Here is a 23998-nt window from a genome sequence, read left to right on the forward strand (position 1 = left end):
AGATACGATGTATGTAAAATAATGAAACAACAATATAAAATCGTTCACAACGTTTTATTGCACCGTGTAACAATTGTATAACGATATCTAAGATACTTATTAATTACGAGTCACACTGCGATTTACAAATTTGGCCACTATGAATGACAAACCAAAAATATCGTTAACATTCTGACTAAAATGAACATAGGATGATTGGAACTTATTCAAGACGCTTCCCACAAAATAATGTGTTTTATTTAGGTATATAAAAAACATAACTTTTTGTCTCCAAGGCAACGAATTTTTTTTTAAACTTGTCGATTTTGATTTGACCCAAATACAATAGCGTCAAAGTACAATTTTTTGTCCATTACTAGTTCAAACGTCTCACTGTTTTTATCAAGTTATTTGATGGCCGTAAAGATGTTCAAAGAAATATTAAAATTACTGTTTTAGATCAACGGTCGGATTAGCGCCTCAAATGAAATAATTGGGTAGTTAATTAGGTATTTATTGCGTTTACTTATTAGGTAGAAACCATACTAAAACGATCGTACTATACTACTTAGCCTATTCTCACACAGTAATATCATACAATTGATATCGTAAAATTATATTTTGAGTTTATACAATTATGGAAAACGCTTTTGTTAGTTGTAGTCCAAAACAATTTTTTTTTTGTGTTTGGATTAGTTGAATCATTCATAAGTTAATTAAGAATCAGTTTAATATTTTTTTAACGTCACAAAAAATGGTCACCAGAAAAAAACTACTTTAAATAGTGTTTGTTCATCAATTTAAAAAAAAAACATTTGAATTAATGTTTTCGGTAAGGTCCTGTACCAAAACTAAAACAACATGACGTAACAGAATTTTTGTAGCGTATTTCATAATCCCATAAACTCGACCGATAGACGAATTACAAAATATTCTAAATACTATTAGTCTGCAACGCATTGTAAATATATTCTTTACACAGATGATACTAATACTAATAAAGAAATACCTATAAACAACGATAGAGGAAGCACAGAGGTATAAAAAGCACAACACAGAGTTAATCTAAGACTAGAAAATTCGGAATACGAAGTTTACACATATAGTTATCATGATGGTTAAGAGGTAACTGTTATAATTGGTGAAGTAGATGAAGATACATTGAGTGACCGGCATGAAGCAAGTGACATTGATACGAGTAAGGATAGTGATGGAATCACTTTTGAAGATCTATTCTTAAAAGAAAATCTCTCGTACTAAGGAATATTGTTCTTGTGTCGCGAGGTTTTCATAGTCATTGAAGATAAATATTATGCATGTTTATGACATCCAGACTTTGAAGAAGCACTCGTGGATCACACAAATGCTTGTCCTATGCAGTGATCATACTTGCTACTCGACGTGAACACTAGCTTTTGCTTATGGCTCGGCTTTCTGTGCAGTCGAAAGTTTCCTATATTTGAAAATTTTCTTTAATTAAAGTCACGTAATGAATTGTAGTGAAAAGTAGTTATTTCGAATATAGAAAGACAAGTAGTTCGTAAATTCTTGTAAAAATGTCACTTGTTTAAGACTGGATTAAAAACATTCAGATGGTAAAACAAATTGTTCTTTGAAACGGTTGAAAGAAGAAGGTTTCCAACAGTTGAGAATATCGTCCTATTTAAAACTGGCGTCGTGTTGACTGATTTTCATTTCTCAGTTTTTAAATATATTTTAAATGTAATGGATATTTCCGAAATCATCTGGATCATTGAATATTCCCGAATCGAATATTTTTTATTTTGCTTACAATGTTTTCGTCTAAATTGCCCAAACTGACAATATTTCCAATAATGACCCACAGCTTGTTAAAACAGTGGAATCCAATCCATTGAAACATTAAACCTATGACAATTTACACACAATATTCACAACGTATCAGGTATGTCGAGAATCTAAACAGTCACTAGATGTAGAAGTGTTAGTAGAAAAGTGTAAAAGTACCCTGAAATAAATCTAATACACGAATAATTTTAAAGCTTATATATTGTTAGAAGGGCGACCGAGGACTAATGAATTTAGTTACAAAAATATTAATTATGGAAACTTTTGGGGATTTGGAGAACATTTTTATGAATATTTAAATTTAAGACGGTGTCAGTTGTGATTGGATCAGCTTTCATGATAATTAATATTTCTACAAACCTCAATGCTGCATAGCCCAAACATATGGAAAATTTCAACCGAAGGAAGTCTCATGACAGACTTATCAGAATTCCGAAGGTCAAAGACGCTTGTAAAATATAATCTGTCTTAGGAGTACATAAGTTTTCGTGACTCTACACAGTGTCTTCGCTTTGACAATAATGCTGTAGTTGATTTTATTCGAAATGAAAATGTTTAACTATTTTGAGAAGCGCAGGGCCACAGTCGACAATATAATTTGTGATTTTAACCACTTCAATTAATTATTAAAATGGCACTGTATCAGCAATAAGTTTATTGTTAATATTTATTGAATAATTACATTGGGTGAACATGATTCCAATCAAATTTATTTGAAAATTCCTACATAAACCTAGGTTCATACCAAGTTTAATCATAATTGTTAAAACTAATTAGGGATCATAACTGAAAACAAATTTGGTAATACCACGAATGAATTTAAAACAAGTTTTGAAATAAACAACAAACCAGATCTATTACACGAAATAATTCATTAGATCTAAATAAACCAGAATAATAATTCGTTTCCCAATGTAATTATTGGTCTAACCTACATTCCGAAATAAATTATTTGTGTAATTATTGGCTTTTTCATTACCTACTTCTGCTTTGCCAAATCCATTTTCATTGTTCACATCATCAATATTATTTTATTCTTTTACAGGATTATTAAAATGATATTTATCATCGACTTCTTTAAAATAATCATTGTGATTATAAACTTTATTCTTATTTGACTCAACATTTTGCGCTACAACCATAGAAACACACAACATGCGCATATTAACAGCTTTCTTTACACTAAGTTCTGTGCGCTTATCCATAAAATGTACAATTATTTTAATAGAAACGAAATTTCGGTACATTCTGGGATTCTAGCCGGAGGTTTTCCTATTTGGTATCTAATAAGGGCCTAATATTACCGTTCGCTTAATAACATTGCAAAATATGAAAATGTATGTAAATTACGTTCATTACATGGAGTTGCTTTAACCAATCTCGTACACCTTTCTAAGAGTTTAGAGAAGTATTTCCATATTATGTCACATCGGGTCAATGCCTTACTTATTGAGTTGGGATCTTGAAGCGAACAGAACCTTCGAAAATGAGGATGCTTACCTTGGGGTTAAGGACAATCATAGTTGCTAAAATACTATCAATAAAGTTATTTCAATGCACTATTTATAATGCAATGTACTGACAGCTGGTAAGATAATTTGTACACATTTTGCTTCTAATATTCACAAAAATATGTATAAATTAGAAACAAGAACGGTAAAATTATATTAGCCCAAGTTAAATGTCCTCCACCCGAAAAATAGGTCGCGTAAATGAACAGCGAATAAAATTCCAAAATGAAATTTACGATATAACTCCCAATATTAAAAGAGGGGTTTAGCCTCGAAATTCGTTCGAAGTTACATGAAATATGGACTAATTTCGCAAGGATTAGATTGGATTTACGACGGATAAACCGCATCAGCGAAAACTTTAAGCAGTGCAAGTTTCTGAATTGATGAATCTACAGAACGGGCGAGCCGAGCCGTGAATGGTCAATTAGATAACATTAAATAGATAAATAGACCTCGGGGATCTGCAGCCTCTGTTTCTTAATTAAAGTGGATCAGATAAACAAAGATTTATGCGACAAAGCAATCGTGGAGATGCTTTGATAAGTGATCTTTCGTTTCTATTAAAATAATCAAGAGTTTTAAGTAGTTTAAGTCTGCTAAGCAATCACGCACCGAGTCTCATGGGTACTGCCTCCGGCCGAGGAGTCGGGAGGCGGCTCCGAGTTCCTCCCGCCACCACTCCACTCCAGAGAATCGATCATTTCCATCAACTCTTTGAACACAGCTATCACCCTCCAATTATACTTAGCGGAGCACTCTACGTAACCGCACTTCCAGTGCTTACGAACTAAATTCACGATATTTCTTCTCTTCTCTCTTGAATCCCCGCAAGCGCTTTCAGCTATAGCGAGTTGCTGCAGGCCGCTGGCCGCAGACGGAGTGTTGCTACAAAGTAAATCCTGCTTATTGCCAACAACTAACACTGGGACGTTCCTCATATCTCGACTTTCGACCATTTGGTCTCTCAAAGTCCTTATGTATTGGAAAGTCTCTACGTTCGACAAGTCGAAAACGAGGATGTAGGCCGTCGCACTCCGAAGCCCGTAGAAGCGGTAGTGCGCCCACTCGTAGTACGAGTTTATTGGAAAGTATGGTATAACTGGAACGTCTGTGATTTTAACTTCGTAAAGGTGCTCGTTAATGATCACCGAAGGGTAGAAGGTGTGTTTACGGTCCGTTGGCACGTATTCTTCTGAGAAATCGCTCCACACGAATTGCTGCGAACAAAGAAAATATTATCTTAACAAAGAGTCTTTTGTGAGAGCAATTATCTTATAACGTTGCAGACATTTTTCGAGCGAAAATCTTTATAAAATTCGTGTATTTCATGCTGAGAAACGAGAATATGTTTGTTATTTTGACACAAGAACATAAAACTGTATATTTATTTGATAGTCGAATAGATTTACTTTTATCTAGACAAAGACACATGGAAATTGCATTGTTCGTTTCGAATTCGCTAAAAAGGATATTGTGTAGAGTGACAAAGATGGATTTGGGTTGGTATTCATTCATCAAGGTATCAAAGTCCGTATAGAACAGTAGGGCGATGGAACGATATATCTGTTTCTACCTGTTGTCATCAACTGGAGTTTAGCTGTCGACAACGATTGAGCGATGGTTCTCTATTGTTTAGATGGATGATAAATGTTTCTATTGTATTTATTTAAGGACATTTTTTATGTGATTGAATTGAGTTTATAATGAAATGACACGTTTTGTTGAGTAAAAATGGAAAATACCTTACCAGTTTACATTATTTATATTTTTTGTATGGATATTGTATATAAAAATAAAACTGGTAAATTGAGTTTCCCACATGCAAAAATGAGGATGCCGTATGAATAGACTTATGCACCATTTTATAAATTTCAATTGTCTAGCTATAACGATAACCAAGATAAAGTCTGGCTACAAACGGACAGACAGACAGCGGCTCCTTAGTTTTAATTATTTAACTTTAAGTACACAACCTTAACAAAATACTGTAAAACATTTTCATACTTTTCCAACAATATATAAGAAATATCATTTATTTCAGTATCCTCATTTCTCAGAACTAGTTAGGTTCCATTTCCAACAACTAATTATTTTCGTAAGCTATGCCATTAAGAAGGCTCCGAAATATATTTATAACAGTTACAATTAATGAACGTTATTTATTAGATAGTGGAGGCAACAAATAAACGAAGCTGACAGAACGAAGAATAATTACTTTGGGTTTAGAAGAATAGAAGAAAGTAGATCTATGACGAGGCATAATGTTATGGTGAGTAATTATGTAGGATTCTAGAGTCTGAAATAAATGAATGATATAATTTGTTCTGTTACCGGGATAATTGAAAATTTCATTCAATTAGGCTTAAGAAAAACAAATCGACTGGATGACGAAAAAATTAACCGGCACTGAAATCGTATTTTTATTTGTCACCACCAGCAAATTTTGGACCTTAACAAACCTCTGTGCATCTCGCTTGCTCAAACTCTATCTTTACTTTTAGTATTTACGTAAAAATATATTATATACCATTTTTTTTGTAATACTTTCTAAACAACGAAATGATTTATTAATATTATTTGTTGCTATAACGGCTTAAAAATCAACTGTTTTACTATCTAATTACGGTTCTGTTTAGTTACATCCTGATCGGATAGGCGGGCAGACGGACAGACAACGAGGCCTCAGTAATTGAGTACCGTTTTTACCCATCAGCTATGAAACCCTTAAAACAAGAATCTCTACGTCAAAAGCACAGTCACAAACATTGCAGAACTAGCATCAATCATATTAAGAGAATGTTGTATAAAACAAATGGAACTTGTGAAAGTTTCATGACATCCAGTTTGAATAGAAACCCCTGTTTTATACAAGTTTCAAAGTGCATCGAGTTACATTATTGTAATACGATCTATGCGCGGAGATAGTTGTTGGTACTTGTTGTTTGTTGAAACGTTTGCAGTAGTCTGTATTTGAGGTGGGTAATAATGTTTTCTAACAAATGTAGGGAACATTTTGATAAAGTGGTTTTTTCTTTAAAAACGTCTCTGGCGTGAATGTAATGCTTGTGCCGCTGGGGGGATTCACGAAAATTCAAGTCACACTTCAAGGGTATGTTTAAAAATCAAGCCACTTCGTCGAGTAAGCTTCTTGTTATAATCGTAAAATTAAAAAGCCTTTGAATTAATTGTTTTTGAATACTTCTTATTCATTTGTTACTTGCTTGCCATCTTCAATAGTTGAGAGTATTTTTCACTCAAAAAGCATTACAATTTATCTTTTTTTATCACCGCGTAAAAACAAGAGGTACAATCAACCAAATATTAGGATATCTGTTATAACAATAATCCATAAAATTGACGCAGCTGCATTTTTAAATATTAGCCTTCAACCTAAAAATTTCTATGACAGTCAGCATACAATAACTTAAAGGTGAAATAAGAGGACTTTCCTTTCCAAAGTCAAAACATACTCCAATATTCCATCCAATAGGTTTAATTCTTCGGAAAGGGAAACCAAGCGTCATAAATCCATTAAATATTGCAAATTTAATTACAGATATCCCTAGCCGGGAAACTCATTTGATGGCAAGTTTATCGCAGCGTAAAATATTCATGGAATATTTGAAGAGGAGTTACAGATGCAGGCTCCTTATAATATAGTACCAACGTGTGTTAGTTTTCATATAGCCGAGAAAATGGCTTTTGTAATGGCTCATGAATAGTTAATTTAAGTACGGAGGTTTTATGATTTAATTTCATACAGGTGTGAAACTAAATGTTTTGTAGGGATGATTCGTTTGCCATTAGACTGGTCAATGTGCAAAAAAGAACTTCAAACCCTTGGTAGTGAATTCGGTAGTTTAGTTGGTAAAACAACTGGTGGGTTTAAAGTGGATTTGCAGGCAATGAACCAACGCTTATATTGCCACGTCTTAAAATAATATTATTATGATTGCGGAAGCTTGACAGCGCAATATTTTCAATAAAGCGGCATCTCTTTTCCATTTCTGCCATAATATTACTCTCAGGGGTACTCAAGAATGTAATTAATAATATTAAAACACTATCTAACATTGGGGCTTTAATTATCTTAAGCGTGCATATAATTAATGTAGTATCTCACATCCGTGGTAGTATGCACTATGTATTTTGCTACATGGCAATGCCGCCAGCGTTTTTGGCGGGCACACTCCCAGCCGACAGTGAAGCCGATGAATTTTTCGATGCCTTATTATAATTATGTTTTTAAATATTTTAGTTATAGTTTAGTAACACAAATTTAAAAAAATAATAGACTCAAATTACACTGAGTCTTCATTCTATAAATAGCTATCAAACATATTACCACTATCAATGTCCACATCTTGAATTTCTTGAATAACACGATTTCTTGCTTGATCTAATGAGTTTTCTACGTGAGGTTTAAGAATAGTTCCCTAAGTCACGTAGTACGATAACTGGAATTTTTACTCATCATATTTCGGATGATATTAGAATCGGTTAAGCACTTCTTGCGGTACCATGCGATAATTACTAATTATAATATTTTGTATTGTTTTGTTCATTTTAAAGTAATTTTAAAATCATATATTTTTACCACAAGTCAAGTCGCCTGCTCTCCTCTTACCTCGATTTCGGTTATTATCGTTAAGTATAATTCTGTATTTTTTAAACGAAGAAACAATAATAAATTACATTACTTTATAAAATACATTCAAAACAAAATCAATGTAACAAAGTATGAAAACAAAGCCCTGTACTAAAATTATTAAAATACGACAAACACAGTTGTGAAAGCGAGACAGTGCTCTATTACTCGGTGAGCACCATCTCACTCCACACCAATTACAGTCTCGGTTTGACATCTCGTAGTAAGAGCGTAGACATGACATAACGAAATTGTAACTATGTTACAAAGGCACATAATTGAAGAAAAAATAACTTAGATATATCATCAATCATTTTGACATATTGTTTTTGGGACCCTTCGAGTTTTGCTTGTTTTCTATTTGACGAAGTAAAATATTTGTTTACGAAGTATAACACAAACAATGTGTGTATTGATACAAAATGTTGAACGAAAAACTTTATTTGGAGGTTTATGAGTTTGAAAGTGATACTGAGTATTATTACGGTTCACGAGAAACAGTTGGGTGACTGACGGATGAATAGATAGCTGTGCCTCAGTAATAGGTTTACATTTTAACGCTTTGGATTCGGAAGACTAAACACCGATAACTGAATCTGCAATAAGTTCTAAGCTGATCTATTTCCTAAAGCTAGTTTGCTATATTTACTTTAAAGCGCTTAGTGGTGAGAAAACGAAACCAAAAGACATACATAATATGTTTGATTAAGAAATAGTAAAACCAGTAGGTAGTCCCGGGCTAGGACATAAAGTGTTATAAACCGCAAGTAACACCAATAATCGTTATAGGTTCAGTGATTTATTGATGTAAAATTAACTGAAGCGTTAAGATAATTTTATGTCATGCAACATTGCAAACCGGTCATGTGCAAGTCGGACTCGCGTATCTGAGGGTTCAGTACACATAGGCTAAAGATAAGAGACATTTGTAGGCACCCTCAAATTGTCACTACTCAATTTATGACTGTAACAACCGTTGCTGAACCGGAAACCTTACTTTCAATTTTTGTTATTATACTGAAAACAGAAATTCATCATCTGTAAAAATTTCAACTGTTTAGCTACCGTAATTTACGTGATACACCCTTTTTTTCTAAGGCGGGGGAAACCTCATGGACAAACGCTTCCTCGGGAGACGGAACGGGAAGCGTCAGACTCTTGCTAACTAAACCTGAACCGCCGCACCGCCGCCGTGCTACGTCATCCGCGTTTTTATGTCGGTGTATGGCAATGCGTTGCAATCCTTCATACATCACGAAATTCAGCATGGTGACGGATGGATGGACAGTAGAGCTTGAGTAAACAGGTTCTATTATGTACTGAACTTTAAACACAGCGTCTACCACAAGTCGAAAAACTATTCTGGAACCGTGTCAAACAGAATTACCTCATAAAAGTTGCGGGAGCTACTACAAAACAATAGACTCACAATGTAACACAGGTTTACATTTAAACTTTGTTTAACCAAAGCTTTGTACACATTATCTCTAAACTAAGTTTCTCAAACTTTCTCTCTGTGATGAACAACTTCAATATAACTGTTTGTTTCCAGAGGCATGATTTAATTTTGTGAGTGATACTCAATTATAAATGTGATAAATATTATGTTAGTTAAACAGAAATACCTCTCTAGAGATCTTCATAATATAACTTTGTAAGACCTAGTAATCATCATCGGCCTAGCCTTTTCCCAACCATGTTGGGGTCGACTACCAGTCCAACCGGTTTCAGCTAAGTACCAGTGTTTTTACAAGGAGCGACTGCCTATCAGACCTCCTTAACCCAGTTACCTGGGCAACACGATACCCCTTGGTTAGACTGGCTGTCAGACTTTTTCAGCTTCTGACTATCTGTAACGACTGTCAAAGATGTAGGAATAACAGCCAGGACCCACAATTTAACGTGCCTTCCGAAACACGGAGGAACTCGTTTTGACAAAGATGGTCACCCATCCACGGACCAACCGCGTCAAGCATAGCTTAACTGATCTGTGATCGAATCACTTATGCGGTTATAGCTTAGCCACGAGCTCCTCAAGACTTAGTAATCAATCACATAGAAATGAAATCACAAGTTAAAATTAGCGCTAGCCCAAAGCAATTAATCCACGCTGAAGATAGTTGTTAATGAAGCTGCGAAAACCTAGTACTAAGAACGCAGAACTGACAAGACAAATGTCTCGAGTTCGACCCCAGGGCATGCACCGACTTTTCGAATTTTAAATATCACTGCTTCGGTGATCGAAAAGCAAAACTGTTAGGAAAGTAAAAATGAGGGCCCTGCGCCCAATCCCTCTCTGATCGTGTCAATTTCACAAAATAAAAAAAAAAACAAATCATTGATTGAAAAATACGTTTCAGTAAATTACATTTTCAGAAACAAAATATATATTTTTCATCCGGTTCACGAGATGCAGCTTGAAACATAAAACTTAAAACCGCTCTTCTCTTTCTTAATCTCCCTACCATATTATTCATAATACGTCTGCAATCCCTTCACTCAGATAAATTGTAACAAACCTTATCAGCATACAAAACAGGGGAATATCAAATGATGTAATTACACATTCTATCTCGACATTTTACACCTGCGTTTGTGTTGTTAACGACCCACCCTTCCATTTTATATGAGTAATATAGCTGTACCTTAATTTGTTAACCCAAGGTATCAAGTGTCAGGGAAGGTACAACCCTAGCAACAAACGCTTGCAAGACAAAAATCATACAAATATAGGTCGACTCAATAGTTTCAAGAAACAAGCTAAAAATAATAATTAAAAAAATCCTTGAAGATAACCCACATGATTAATTCATTAAAGTTCTATTTCGGTGCTTTACCGAGCATATTTGCAAACATTCGGTTATTGTTTTACCCACTTTCACATCCACAACTTTTGATCTGTTCAACCGATTTTCATCAATCATGTCCAAGAATACCTTTAATACAAAACAAGATAAATTAAAATCCCTCAATCCTTTCGGAAGCTATGATGCTAGATAGACATACACGTCTCATAGCGACCGTCTTTTTGCTTAAGGGTTTAAAAACCCATAAAAACATCCTACAAAGTAACATAATGGCCCAATGGGGTATTTGACAAAAGAAAACTGTCTAGTCAGTAAGACAGATTTAAAAAATATATGAGATGTATTTTTTTTTTTCCTTTATCTCGTAAAAAAATAGAAAACATGATTCAAAATCTCGCGTGACGTCACATATGAGTACATTTTTAACTAGTAAGTGATGTTACTAGCCCCACTGCCATACATTTTATAACCCAAAGTGCTTTTGATCGTCCTTACTTTTAATTATGACGTGTTAAACTACTGTATTGTAAATGATCTTGAATATAGTCATTGTTTCTAGCGGCGGTATGCTATGGCTCAAATGGATGAAAGCTGACATTGCCATATTGCCGTAATAACTTATCTGTCGTTAAATTAACATCAAGATGTATCTTCACTTAGGCGTAATGAAACTGAAACTGGAGTGGTATAATGAATAATGAAACTAATTTGTATTGAAAATAAAACATTGCAGAGATGACGTGATAACTTTGAGATGCCATGTTGACTATTAAATAATAGGTTGTCAGTTCGGACCTTATGATTAAAAGTTCCTGTTAAGTCTAAATCTGATCCAGCGATCTCGGAATTTTTATCTATTTAGCTATATTTACTCAATTAAAAATATAAGTTAACAGCACGCCAAACCAAAACACTTACATTTTAGATACTCATAAAGTCCACATAAAAACGTACCTTTATTTTTTTACAAACATACGGGTGAGAACTCTTCCATACTACATAACAGTTGATAAATAAACACTTTTATCATATTTAATCTATCACTGAATTTGATTCTGGATTCTGAGAGAGCAATGAATTGAGAAGTGCGATAACTCTTTTCGTAGGTGCCGCTGCCGCGCGTTGTGCACTCCTTAACATACGCCTAAATTGCCTAAATAAACCGTTCTCTTACAAATTTTTTAAGTCCTTTATCCAGTCTCTATGAAAATGATCTTTAATTACATAACTTCAAGTGCAACGATAGTTACTATTATGTATATACTTAATGAAAGGTGTTTTATTATACTTCATGAAAATTTTAAGTGTGGAAACTGTTTTGGATTATGTGTAGTTTATTATGATTATAATTGTTTATCCATACTAATATATAAAGCTGAAGAGTTTGTTTGTTTGCTTGTTTGAACGCGCTAATCTCAGGAACTACTGGTCCAAATTGAAAAACTCTTTTTGTGTTGAATAGACCATTAATCGAGGAAGGCTTTAGGCTATAAACCATCACGCTGCGACTTATAGGAGCGAAGATAGGTACAATGGAAAATGTGAAAAAACAGGGCAGGTATAAATCATAACTTCTATCTTCTACCCAGGGGAACGAAGTCGCGGGCAACAGCTAGTATATAATATTTGTTTGTTTCCGTAATAAAATAAAAATAAAATGAATAGATCTCTCTCTACCTCTATTGATACAAAAGGTCGACGCATAATAACGAAAGAATAATATCTGACAACATTTAGAATTATCCGTTGATAAGTATTGTTCCAATATTTTTATTTGATTTCTAAGCTTTTATTGAATATGTGTTTAAAGAACTTGTTTCAGACGAAGCCAATAAAAGGATTGATATATTATACCTTGAGGCTACCACTTGTTTCTCGTGGATACGCAGAATCTAATAAAAATAAATATGCTTTGAATGGAATTTTAAATGTGACATATTATTGGGGATCTGGCTTATTTTTCTTAAGGGCAGAAAAAAATGTTTTTTTTTTAGTTAGTGTTTAAAAATTCTTCTATTATGTTAAATGAGAAATTATAAAGTAAATGTACCTACCACTGGAAAATATGAACCCCAATTTGACTACCGATTGGATGAAATCTCATAAATGGATTTAAAAAGCTGTGCTCACCTTTAATTTAGTTGCAATGGAAATCTAAAATCATGTAATGTCCTTATGTAATAATAAATGCCCTTGTATCTAATAATATCCGCTAATATCGACATACATTTTGTTCCTGTGACTAAAATACAAAGCATAACTTTTGATCTGGACTGGAGCCAAGTAAAAAGCAATAAACTTCACAAAATAACCTGGGTCTTAACATTGTCTAGCACACCTCTGCCAAATCCTTCGGGAAATTCGAGAAAACGCTGTATGGAGATCGAACATTGATCAGAGTAAATCCACTCAGTGACAAAGAGGGATGAAGGAGGACAAATACGGAATAGGTATACTGGATATTGTAATGGACTTGGACGATGTTTTGTCGTGATACGTTGGTGTTCACAGAAGTAGAAATGGTAGGTTTTGGAGAGTGTGAATGTTAACAATATGGATAGGCATGCCACCAAACTATCGCGACGTGTCACAGTTTTGATTCCCGCCAAGAATAGAATAGAATAGAATAAATTTATTTGTACAAATTTATTTAAACATAGGTAACACATATAAAAACTCTTAATAAATAAAAAAAGTCTCACTATGTTTAGCCTCACTTGGCATACAAATATTTCGTTAAAACTATTACGACCATGAATTCAGACATAAACACTTAACTAAAATTTGGCACATTTAACAAAATAATTATAAAGATAATGTAAACAAATACAGACATATTTTTAAAATAATTAAACAGATTTAAGATCAATGTAATAAACAAATCAGTATTTGCACTCATTTTGTCATGTTTTTTTTTTAATTTATCGTCTATTGTACGATCTACAAATTTAATGCTTGCTCTGAGTCTAGGAGTCCGCGCATGTGACTTGAATGTTTGTGAAATGCCGCGCGATACCAGGATTAAATTACTTAGTGCGGGAGTTGCTTTTTTAAAGACAAAAATAGATGTCAAGATACAGCTTTACCCTGTCTCGTAGAAAACCTAAAGCATTGATTAATAAATCTGTTTTGTGTGTATTTTATGTATCACTAAGCGATAAAAGAGACTTTTTTGAAGTAGTGAGACCATAAGTCAATTTAGTGTTAGTAGCTTTGGTTTTGCATCCGTAGCTAATAACATTTATAGGATAAAATATACTTAGTGAAAAGGTCGTTTTCAGATATTTTTTCTTACTAATAGGATAGGATATATATATGGTTTTATTTTCTCGTAAAAAGCTGAATAAAAATTCACCAAGTTTGACTCAGTACTTTCTATAGTAGTCAAATACATGTTTTTGTTATTAAAAAAACATTATGACTAAAACGGCATCATCCATCTAAAAGAATTCTCCACAGAGCGAAGCATCAACTAAGAAACTCCATCTAACAGCCTATCGGTTTTTAATAAATACATAGGCTTATCATATTAATCTTGGCTCTTAGTAACACTCGTGCACTTCCTCACGGCTCATTTCATTTAATACGGATGGCTAATGAATCGGAAAACACGCTGAGTCAGTGCTATGTGAGTTAATATTGGTGGTGGTAATAGCTTTATTCAGGGAATGTACGGTGTAAGTAAACACGGGTTTTGGGATAGTAAATGTGCTTTTCGTATTGTTTCTGTGGTTTACACGTATATTAGACGTCGTGAATGGTAAGTGGTTTATTTTGGTTTGTATTGAATTTGTAACATATCGTATGTTGTCATCTCAACGTATTGTAAGATGGTCAGAAGTGGTCTTTTGTTGTACTAGTAGAGACCAGGATGTAAATGTATTTTGGGTATCATTTTTGAGGTGCAAATGATAGAAATTAAAAAGCGAGGTCATATTTTCTAAATATTGTTGCATTGCTATGCGGCGGGTGTTGTTATAACCACCTCCTTTTGGTGCTAGTTGTAGCTCAACATTTAGATAAATATAAGGTTATTTTGTCAGGATTACCATTACTACACGTATTGAAATGCGATAATCAGTTCAGTTTTTAGTTTTTAACTTCATTGTTTCAGTCCTGAATAACCAAGAAAAAACGACTCATTAACGGGTGAAACACAATTTATATGGTACACACGTAAGAAAATAAATCTAATTCCTAATGCAATATTATATCATGTCATTTCTACGCACAGCATCTGATGACAGCCGCTATAAATTAGGTGCCACGTAAAATAAATCGGCTGTCAAATGTTTGGTTCCATATCTGACAGGGGAAATATTGTCGCCAGGGATTAAACTAGATTTGTTTGATTTCGCTATTTCAATCTGTTTAATTCGGTAATCTAAAATCTTATTTTATTTTTGATTATTTAAAAAGATACAATCACAACGAAATTAGTTGGATAAACTAATATAATTAAATGAAAAATTTAGTATAGCGAATGATTGCGTTAACTTAGATGCACTTTTTGCAAATATATATTTTTTAATATGCATATATTAATTATACGCATATTAAAAAAAATGGTACTCATAAACAGTCACCTAATAACACTTATACAAAATATTACAAAAAAACGAACAAATACCTGTATAATACTAGTTTTCCCGACGGCGGGTGCCCCAAGGAGCACCACTTTGACCAGGTCGAGGCTGTCCGGACTTGGCTCCAAACTCGGAGCCCCACCAACTGTCAGAGTCCCACCACCACCTCGCTCCAAGTAATCCAAGTCCAATTCTGTAACAATTGACAAATGTAAGTTAAAAACTGGTTCATTATACCTAATGAAATTAGAGAATTAGATTTTAGGTTAAGAGACAAACGGAATTGCAGAATAGTGCGCGATATCAGTCATGTGAAAAATATTTGTAGGTACATATCAGACATGTACTACTTGTCCGATCTGATCATGTTTGTATGGTGAGAAGAATAAAAAAATACACTATAATAAGTTTGTTTTATCAATATTTCGACTCAAGAACCAAGTTTTTAGATGACATTTCTATGGAAACCTGATGGTTTACAACCATGTCTTAAGGTAATATTACGGTAGGCCGGCAATAGGTTTCCGGAACCTATTATTATTTTTAAACATAAATGAAATCATAACATGACATTCTTCTCTTGATCGGAAAACCGTTACACAACAACAAAATATGAAATAAATAGTCCGATTATATAGCATCAGTGTAAATTATCCGTTTAACGACATCAATAAAGCCAGCAATCCATGAAAAATGGCGGACTTTCAGCGATATACGTCACGCCTATGTATACAACCAGTCCTTGTACCATAATCTCTAAAACGGGAATACTGGCATTGAGGGAATGAGACGCCGCTATCTGCGAAGGTATGCTCTATCTCGCTTCCACACCAGCAACAGTTCTGTTTGAAGAGTTCATAGTGAGCGTATTGAACAATGGCTGTCCTGCGTGATATATTATATATCGTCGGTAATAATGACCGTATCAATTAACCGCTCTTTTATTGCACAAATAAAATATTTTCCCGGAAAACAATAGAATGATTTTTAAAACCACTGAAGGTTTAAAATGATGTGAGGTAATTTTCGCTACACCTTCTTCCTCCACAAGGGAGGTAGGTGTCAATAAGAATTCCCTAACCTTAGCCAAAAAAGCTAATATGTCTTCCTGATGCAGAAGGAACGCGTCAACTCCAACTTTGCTCATTCACGTGTTGTTAATTTCAAATTAAGGTAAATACAGTTCCCTTTTTGAAATTCAGGTTTTATCACCAAGATTTCCTTTACTGACGACTCGTATGATCTATCCCACGACCTATTTTTATACAATTTATATTCAACTTTAATTTAATTCAGATTTTTTTTTATAAGCGAACAATCATTTTTCATATGAAACTTTATTTTTAAAGATCAAAATAACGGCAAGAAAATATATTGACTGCTTAAATTTAAAATACAGATGCACAAAACAAATACAGGTGATCTTCACAATGTTATCGAGAAAACAGCTTCTCAATACATTGAAAATATATCTAGAAGATGCTTTGAGCAGCTTTGTATCACAACAATAGTCGGGCTCAGGGTGGGAAGTTTTGCAGCTGCGAACTTTCTTACATTGTAAACAGTTTTTAAACTGTATCAGAGAGAAAACTGGTAATTTTTTTGGGATTACCAGCCTTATATAGACCTTATTTAACAAAATAGACACTTACATAGAAGCATCAAACTATATAGCTTTAAAGGTAGTCAAGATAAGGGCCAATTTTCCCACTTTTTTCATACACTCACCTTCTTGTCTGTTTGTCGTTCCGGTTGGATTTTTGCAACTCAATTTTGAGACTTTACGATAAGCTAGCAGGCTGAAATTTTCAGGGTAGCTTCGAATCCGATGACAATGCAATTTACAACCAAAAAAAAGCGACCGATATTGATAAATTTTGAATGGAGTAACATTTGACGTGGGTTTTTAGATGTTTTCCCACGTTTTTATACACTCACTTTTCTTGTTAAATCTATTCAGATATTATTATGGTTTAATACTATTAAGTGTCGAGTAAAACGGATTAAGCAGATTTTTACAAATACTCTCTTGGCATACCGAAAAACCAAAACTCAACTAAACATTAAACCTTCTTGTTGCATTTTATAAAACGATTTTAATTGTAGAATTTTAAATTGTGTTTCCCATGTAGAAGAACTGGAAAAAATATTTAGATTTTTGTCCTGAAACGAACCTAAATATGTTTTAAACATAGCCGTACTTACTTCGTAGTTTTATAAGAGAAAAATAAATATTTCGGAGTTCTTGGCACCCGCAATGAAGGCCTTAGGAAAGTTAAACCAAAGTTTTACTTGATTAAATACTTTGATTCTGTTTGCCACAAATACTAGAAGTCCGGGTCTGGTTCTTTACTTTTGGGGAAAATAAAACTACTGAACTACTAAAAAGAAGGAAATCAACTACGGAATTTCACTTTGTTACTTAAATATTTCGTTGTTTAGTGTAAGATTATTTAATCAGGACATAAGAAGTACAGAACTGTTTTTACAATTAACAAGACATTTTACATGGGTAATTGTTTTTCTATGCGCTTTTTAGTGGTTTCTTAGGTTTACGCGAATGTTAAACATTGAAATGAAACTATTTTTACGGATTTTATCGCGATTACTGACTGAGATGGTGTTCTTCTTGACAGAAAATGTGACGAAAACCATCTCAGTCTGCCCGTGACCATGATACCTGCAAAGGTGTCGAAACGTCGGGAACTAAAATCAAACATTAAACCGCGATAAAATCCGTAAAAGTAGTTTCATTTCTATGCGCTTTTTGTCAATATTTTATTTTTGGTAAAGTTTTCTTTGCGATTCAATGAACATTATATTATTATTTTTATCAAATATTATATTATTATTATATATTATATTATTACTTTTCTTGTGAATTATGTATGGGATGATACATTTCATGAATTATACTATCTGCTCTATCATGCTTTGTAATCACGAATGACTTGTGAAATAGTAACTTATTTATCTATACTAATATATAAAGCTGAAGAGTTTGTTTGTTTGAACGCGCTAATCTCAGGAACTACTGGTTCAAACTGAAAAAATCTTTTTGTGTGACCATTCATCGAGGAAGGTTTTAGGTTATACACCATCACGCTGCGACTAATAGGCGCGAAGATATAATGGAAAATGTGGAAAAAAACACAACCACGCGGACGAAGTCGCGGGCAACAGCTAGTAATTGAATAAGTTTAATCAAAATGTTTGAAGAAATATAACTTATTAAGGGGAGCTGATTTGTGAAACATGATGATATGACTTTTACACAAGTACATGTTTTACAGTCTTTACATTTAAAAAGTTTTGTTTGTTTCAAATGAAATTTCCTTAAATCTGATTTTCAAAGGCTTTTCATGTGCTCGGGGCTTAGTAATAACGAATTAGAATATTCATGATATGCTCAACAAGCTTTATTTGTAAGACAACGAAACAACCCTAATTGGTCGTTAGTGGGGTAGAGAAAAATTAGAATTCATAGGTTGTCCAATTAGTTTCCTTTCGCAGGTTTCCTTAATTCAAAGGTTATTTTTACTGTTTTGCGTAGAAAAGGTATTAAAGCTCATGGTAGCTTTTGTATTCTGTGATATTATGTCAAAAAACCCATTACTAACGTAAGAAACGGTCATGTATATATAATGACATTTGCCGTTGCAGATTGGTCAACAAATTGTTTTTAAGGACATGATTTTCTAAATTTATTAGAGTATTATTTGTGGAAAATTAAGTTTTATTTTGTTAGAAACTTCTGAATTGTAACTACTCAAATGCAAGAGTTTTCACATTTCTAAGTGAATTTATGAAACAAATTGCATAAAATTTAGTTTTAACATAAAATTAAAAAACACCACTAAGTCACAATAATATACCCAAAAAACATAATATATCCTTTCATACCATTAAAAAAAAATACGAAGGAATATAATATATATTTCATCCATTAGTGATTCGGAACGAATAATTTACGCTATTTTCGCAATGAATCCAATTTATACTGAATTTATAGCTACACATCCCAAAAATATATGCGAAATATACGTGAATATTTGAAAGGAAAAACGCGTAAAAATTGAAGCTTTTTTAGTAATCTTGTACACTAATCAAGAATTTCGAGGCTTTACGTCTTGTGCGTGAAATTATTAAAAGTTGTTTTTTTGTTAAAAACTTATTTTATAAATTAAGTAATAGGGTCATATATAAGGTCCTGTTGTTGTCGTGTTCTGTTGTTTTATTTAAAATTAATAGATGTTTAGAGCCTAATTAAAATAAAATATTTGCTTTGAAACTTTTCTCAGTATTCACCAGCCTATATTTACGTTCCACTATTGGGTACAGGTCTCTTTCGACACAGGGATTTTTTGAACATTCGGCTTTATTTTAGAATTTATTTTTCTTTATGACGTTTTCCTCGCCACCAAAGGCCGCAAAGTTACCATGAAAGCCATAGTGCAAATATAATCGTAATATATTCACATAAGCTAAAGTTAAAATTATGCGGTTGGGTGACCAATAAAGAGATGGGGAACCCCAAAAAAATATATGTCATCTAATAAAGATATAGCCGTAAAAATCGCTGCTTAACCTCGACCGACTCGAAGTAAAAAATTGTGAAAATTCCTGGCCGTCAAAGTTCATGAGATACAGCCTGGGTGGCAGGATGGATGGACTACAGGCCGCGGATCCACTACAACAGAGTTCTGTTTTCACCCTTTTGGTAAGGAATCCAAGAACCATTACCATCATAACTTACATAATAATTCAATTAACGAGATCAAAGCCTATAGGAAAAGGGTCGCCTAGATTCCATTAGTGTTCCGTTAACTCCCGGCATCACGAAGTACAAAGGGTCGTCTCAGAAACTGTTGGCTCAAAGGGCAGATAGTCAAATGTTTTTGATGGCATGCTAGTGACAGCTACGTTCTCTTATAGTCATTATTCTAATTGGAATTGGGTTGTCTTTTGTTTGGCGAGTATTGGCATATTGATTTTGATATGAGCTCTTTTGTTTATTCATTGAAATGGTATTAAGAATTTTGATAGTAACTGTCGTGAGAATGATTCATTATTAAATGATATAACGGTTTACTCACGCGTATTTATCAGTTCGACTCGCGATCCCGCCGCGTCTGCTCATGATTAAGGACTCCGGTTGGGTCCGAAACTAGTAAACTTGTATTATGGTTGAATGAGAAAAGCTAGTTGTATTATTTGTTCTTTTATAAAAATAGGTATAATTATAGTGGAGGTCATGGGTTCGATTCTCACCCATTATAAATGTATGTGCACGATATTTGTGTTGTCTGGGTGTAATTTATTTATATTATGTATGTATTTAGAAATATTTAAGTATCAGTTGGACCCATCATACCAGCTTTGCTTATTTGTAGATAGATGTGGTTATAGTGGAGGTCATAGGTTCGATTCTCACCCATTATAAATGTATGTGTGATGATATTTGTGCTGTCTGGGTGTAATTTATCTATATTATGTATGTATTTAGAAATCTTTAAGTATCAGCTGGACCCATCATACCAGCTTTGCTTATTTGTAGATAGATGGCGTTGTATGAAGTTTGTATGTGTATATTACGATACATGCGACCTGTTTCTTCTTTAAATGGTTTATCTAATACACGTTTATTTCATTACCCAAGCTTTATATTGTGGGTGGAAGCTACAAACATTTCTGTACTATATTTACGAGCTAAAAATGGAACTCGGATATTCTTATGGAAAAATTCTTCATAAAGTCACGAGATTCCTTATCTTATAATAAATGGAGTAAATGATCCGATTTATCATTTTACAGCAGACACGTGGAATTATATAACTATTTAGAACTCAACGTCCAATATAAAAGTCAAATACAAGCTTAAATTTCTAGGAAATATCTTCAGTCCAACAAAATGCAACGGATAATAGTATTTTAAAGAAAATCTAGGAAGTTATGTAGTTGAAAATTTGAAAATACATAGTATTCGCAGAAAGATTTATTTGTGGATTAAAGTTATTTCACTTTTATATTCGTAGTAATATATTTTTGGTAAAAAACCGCTCTCTATGGGTCTACCAGAATGTATCTTGAGAACCGTGTTTACTGGACTGTTGAAAATTTTCACAGAGTAGGTATGTATTTTAATCTATTTCATTATAATAATATACTTTCTTCTCACTATAACAAAAAGAAAAAATTGCGGTAATGGTTCGCACTGTCGAAAATAAGATGGGTGGCGAAATATTTGTCAAATGTCTTTTCACTTTATCTGACTCGTATTTCTCTTAACATGATGAACACGATTGTAAGCAAAATGGATTACAAAAATATTTTAAAGTTCAAGAACGCTTGCTTTATATAAACCTTAACGCTTTTTCTTGGTTATAACACAGAGACAAGTTTTCAAGAGAATACTAGAGACCTGCAACGCTCTCCCGTAGAGCAAGACCTTAATGATCAGTTTTATGACACATCGGTGAAGTACACTCCTGTATATCGCAATACCTCGGTTTTACTAGCCAATAAAACTGGTTGTTCATGTGTCTCTCGTGCTGGCTATTTTGAATTACTGCTACTCGTCCTTTCAATCCATTTGCTATCAATTTTGAAGGTAAAAGCACTATATGACAGCTTTATGGTTATGCGACAGGAATACTTTATGATATAGTTAAGGTCTCGTGTTGAGTCTAGATGAGGCTTGCACAGGATCGAAAAAATGGCAAGAAAAAGGACAAGCTTAGTTCAGGAGTCGGAGGACAAAGTTGATGATGATGATATGAATGCAGATAGAAGAATCAGATTCTAAACTATTATTATGGACGTGTTTCGTCCGGTAATCTATGATGCTACAGCCAGAAAGCAATGCTTTATGTTTGAATCTTCGATAAACGATACATCATTGCATTCGTTGGTTTACTGCATGCATAGATGCCCAAATGCTTGTCCAACGCAGGGCCGATGCCCGCGTTGGGCAAGCATTTCTGTGATGCAGGAATGCTTATTCTGCGTTTGAGTTCAAGTGACTTGGGGTTGTACAAGGGTTATAATTATTAATCTATAAGTTGTATAAAAAGACGTTATTTAATGACTGCTGTCTCTACATTTACTGTGAAGTAACATAACAAGCACCGCTTAATCGTTTCTATTAATTTCGTGAAACAGATTTTTTTTCATAATTAATTAAGTCGTGTTTGTGAAACTAGTCAGTGTAGCGTATTGTTTTCTAAATTCATTCTGAAATTATACTATAATCCGATAGTAATTAAGCCCTTTATAGTGGGCAGACATAATCCGGCGTATAAAAGGCTTACTGAACGTACGAGCAAAAGGAATTAACTGTTTTACTAAACATTGTTCTATGTTGGCTTAAATAGATAATGTTCATGAATTTTGTACGTTATACGATGTATAAATTAACAGTCTTTAGAGTTAGGATAAAAAAAATTAAGAAATAGAGTTTCATATACTTGAGAGGAGTGAGAGGCGAGTAGAAGAAGCGTGGGGATTTGGAAGAGTGGGCCTTTGCCCAGAAGTGGGAATTCCAGGCTAGTTATTATAATAAACCTTGAAGAAAAAGTTAGTTTATTTTTTATATCTATTATTTTAGGTAACTTATTTAACTTTATATAGTACGTGTGGTTTAGAAATTTAAGAACATTTAGGGTCAGTTTTTTATTTTTATAGTATATAATGAATAATATTGATCAATTAATTACTTGGCCTTACAGGGATGTAAAGCAATGTGTGTTTATTATGTATGTACCTGTACACCTGTATATTTATATTTCTTGTCCATCCAAAGGTTATCCGAATGATACGACAGTGACGAGACCGAGATTGTACACTAACACTGTTTGCACTTAGAATCACTGCTGTAATTCTATGGTATGCTATATAGAAAATTTATTCAATGTATTTGTAAGAAAAAACTTATATCCATTGTTTTTTAACTCTTACCCAATATTTTGTTCTGTTTCGTACAATTCCCTCTGGCATCATCGTCATCTTTGTCCAATTTACAAGTATTGTCAAATCTATTCATTTCAATAACACACACGTTTTAGCACATTTCTAATTTTCACCATCATTCACTTTATTTCTCACTTTAAATTGTTTTTCTTGTTTTATAATCATTGTTACGTCTAATTCTATCTCAACATAAATTTATGTTCTTTTTTTTCACCAATTTACACAATATTTGTAGGTTACTTTTTTATTTGAACTAAAAATCACAGCAATCCAAGATAATGAAGCACTACTTTAACACAACTCAAAGATTCTCTTTTATTAGAGACTAGATTTACTAAGATTAAACAGTAATTGGCAATTATCGTAAATTTGGCGGCAAAATACTCAGAACGCGCGTGACCGTTCCCCTCGACGTTCAGAGATCAACTGACGGGCGACAGCGCTTTGCAATACTCGTACCACCAACATCCCTTCATTACAAGCTTTATGTCATCCCCAGATTTTTCTGACGCCGAATGACTATTTACCTTTGCCAAATTCTCACGTTAAACCGCGTTGACTTAATTTACCGCGGTAATACTGTAACCTCTTTTGTTTCACATGTTCGAAGTTTTAAATGTGAATGGCATGTTTAAGAATTGCGGGTAATGTTTCCTGAATGGTGGAAAA

At 33.5% G+C, this 23998-nt stretch overlaps 1 protein-coding gene across 1 annotated transcript; it reads right to left on the minus strand.

Moving 5' to 3' along the window:
• Nucleotides 1-23: 23 nt before the first annotated feature.
• On the minus strand, nucleotides 24-23546 carry LOC113493263 (ras-like protein family member 10B). The gene is made up of 3 exons (XM_026871158.1): nucleotides 23318-23546; nucleotides 15406-15554; nucleotides 24-4537 (listed from the first exon to the last, which is right to left on the minus strand). The coding sequence occupies exons 1-3, from the start codon at nucleotides 23400-23402 to the stop codon at nucleotides 3917-3919; spliced, it is 855 nt and encodes a 284-aa protein (XP_026726959.1). The 5' UTR covers nucleotides 23403-23546; the 3' UTR covers nucleotides 24-3916.
• Between the last annotated feature and the right edge of the window lie 452 nt (nucleotides 23547-23998).

Source organism: Trichoplusia ni, chromosome 1 (genome assembly GCF_003590095.1).
Source record: "Trichoplusia ni isolate ovarian cell line Hi5 chromosome 1, tn1, whole genome shotgun sequence".
In the NCBI taxonomy this organism is placed as follows: domain Eukaryota; kingdom Metazoa; phylum Arthropoda; class Insecta; order Lepidoptera; family Noctuidae; genus Trichoplusia; species Trichoplusia ni.

Excerpts from the sequence above, each read along its gene's own strand:
- LOC113493263 (XM_026871158.1), bottom strand. The coding sequence starts at position 23,402 with ATGAATAGATTTGACAATACTTGTAAATTGGACAAAGATGACGATGAT. Across the intron at positions 15,555-23,317 it reads GAAACAGAACAAAATATTGG|AATTGGACTTGGATTACTTG; the intron begins GTAAGAGTTAAA and ends CAATTGTTACAG. Across the intron at positions 4,538-15,405 it reads GGAAAACTAGTATTATACAG|CAATTCGTGTGGAGCGATTT; the intron begins GTATTTGTTCGT and ends CTTTGTTCGCAG.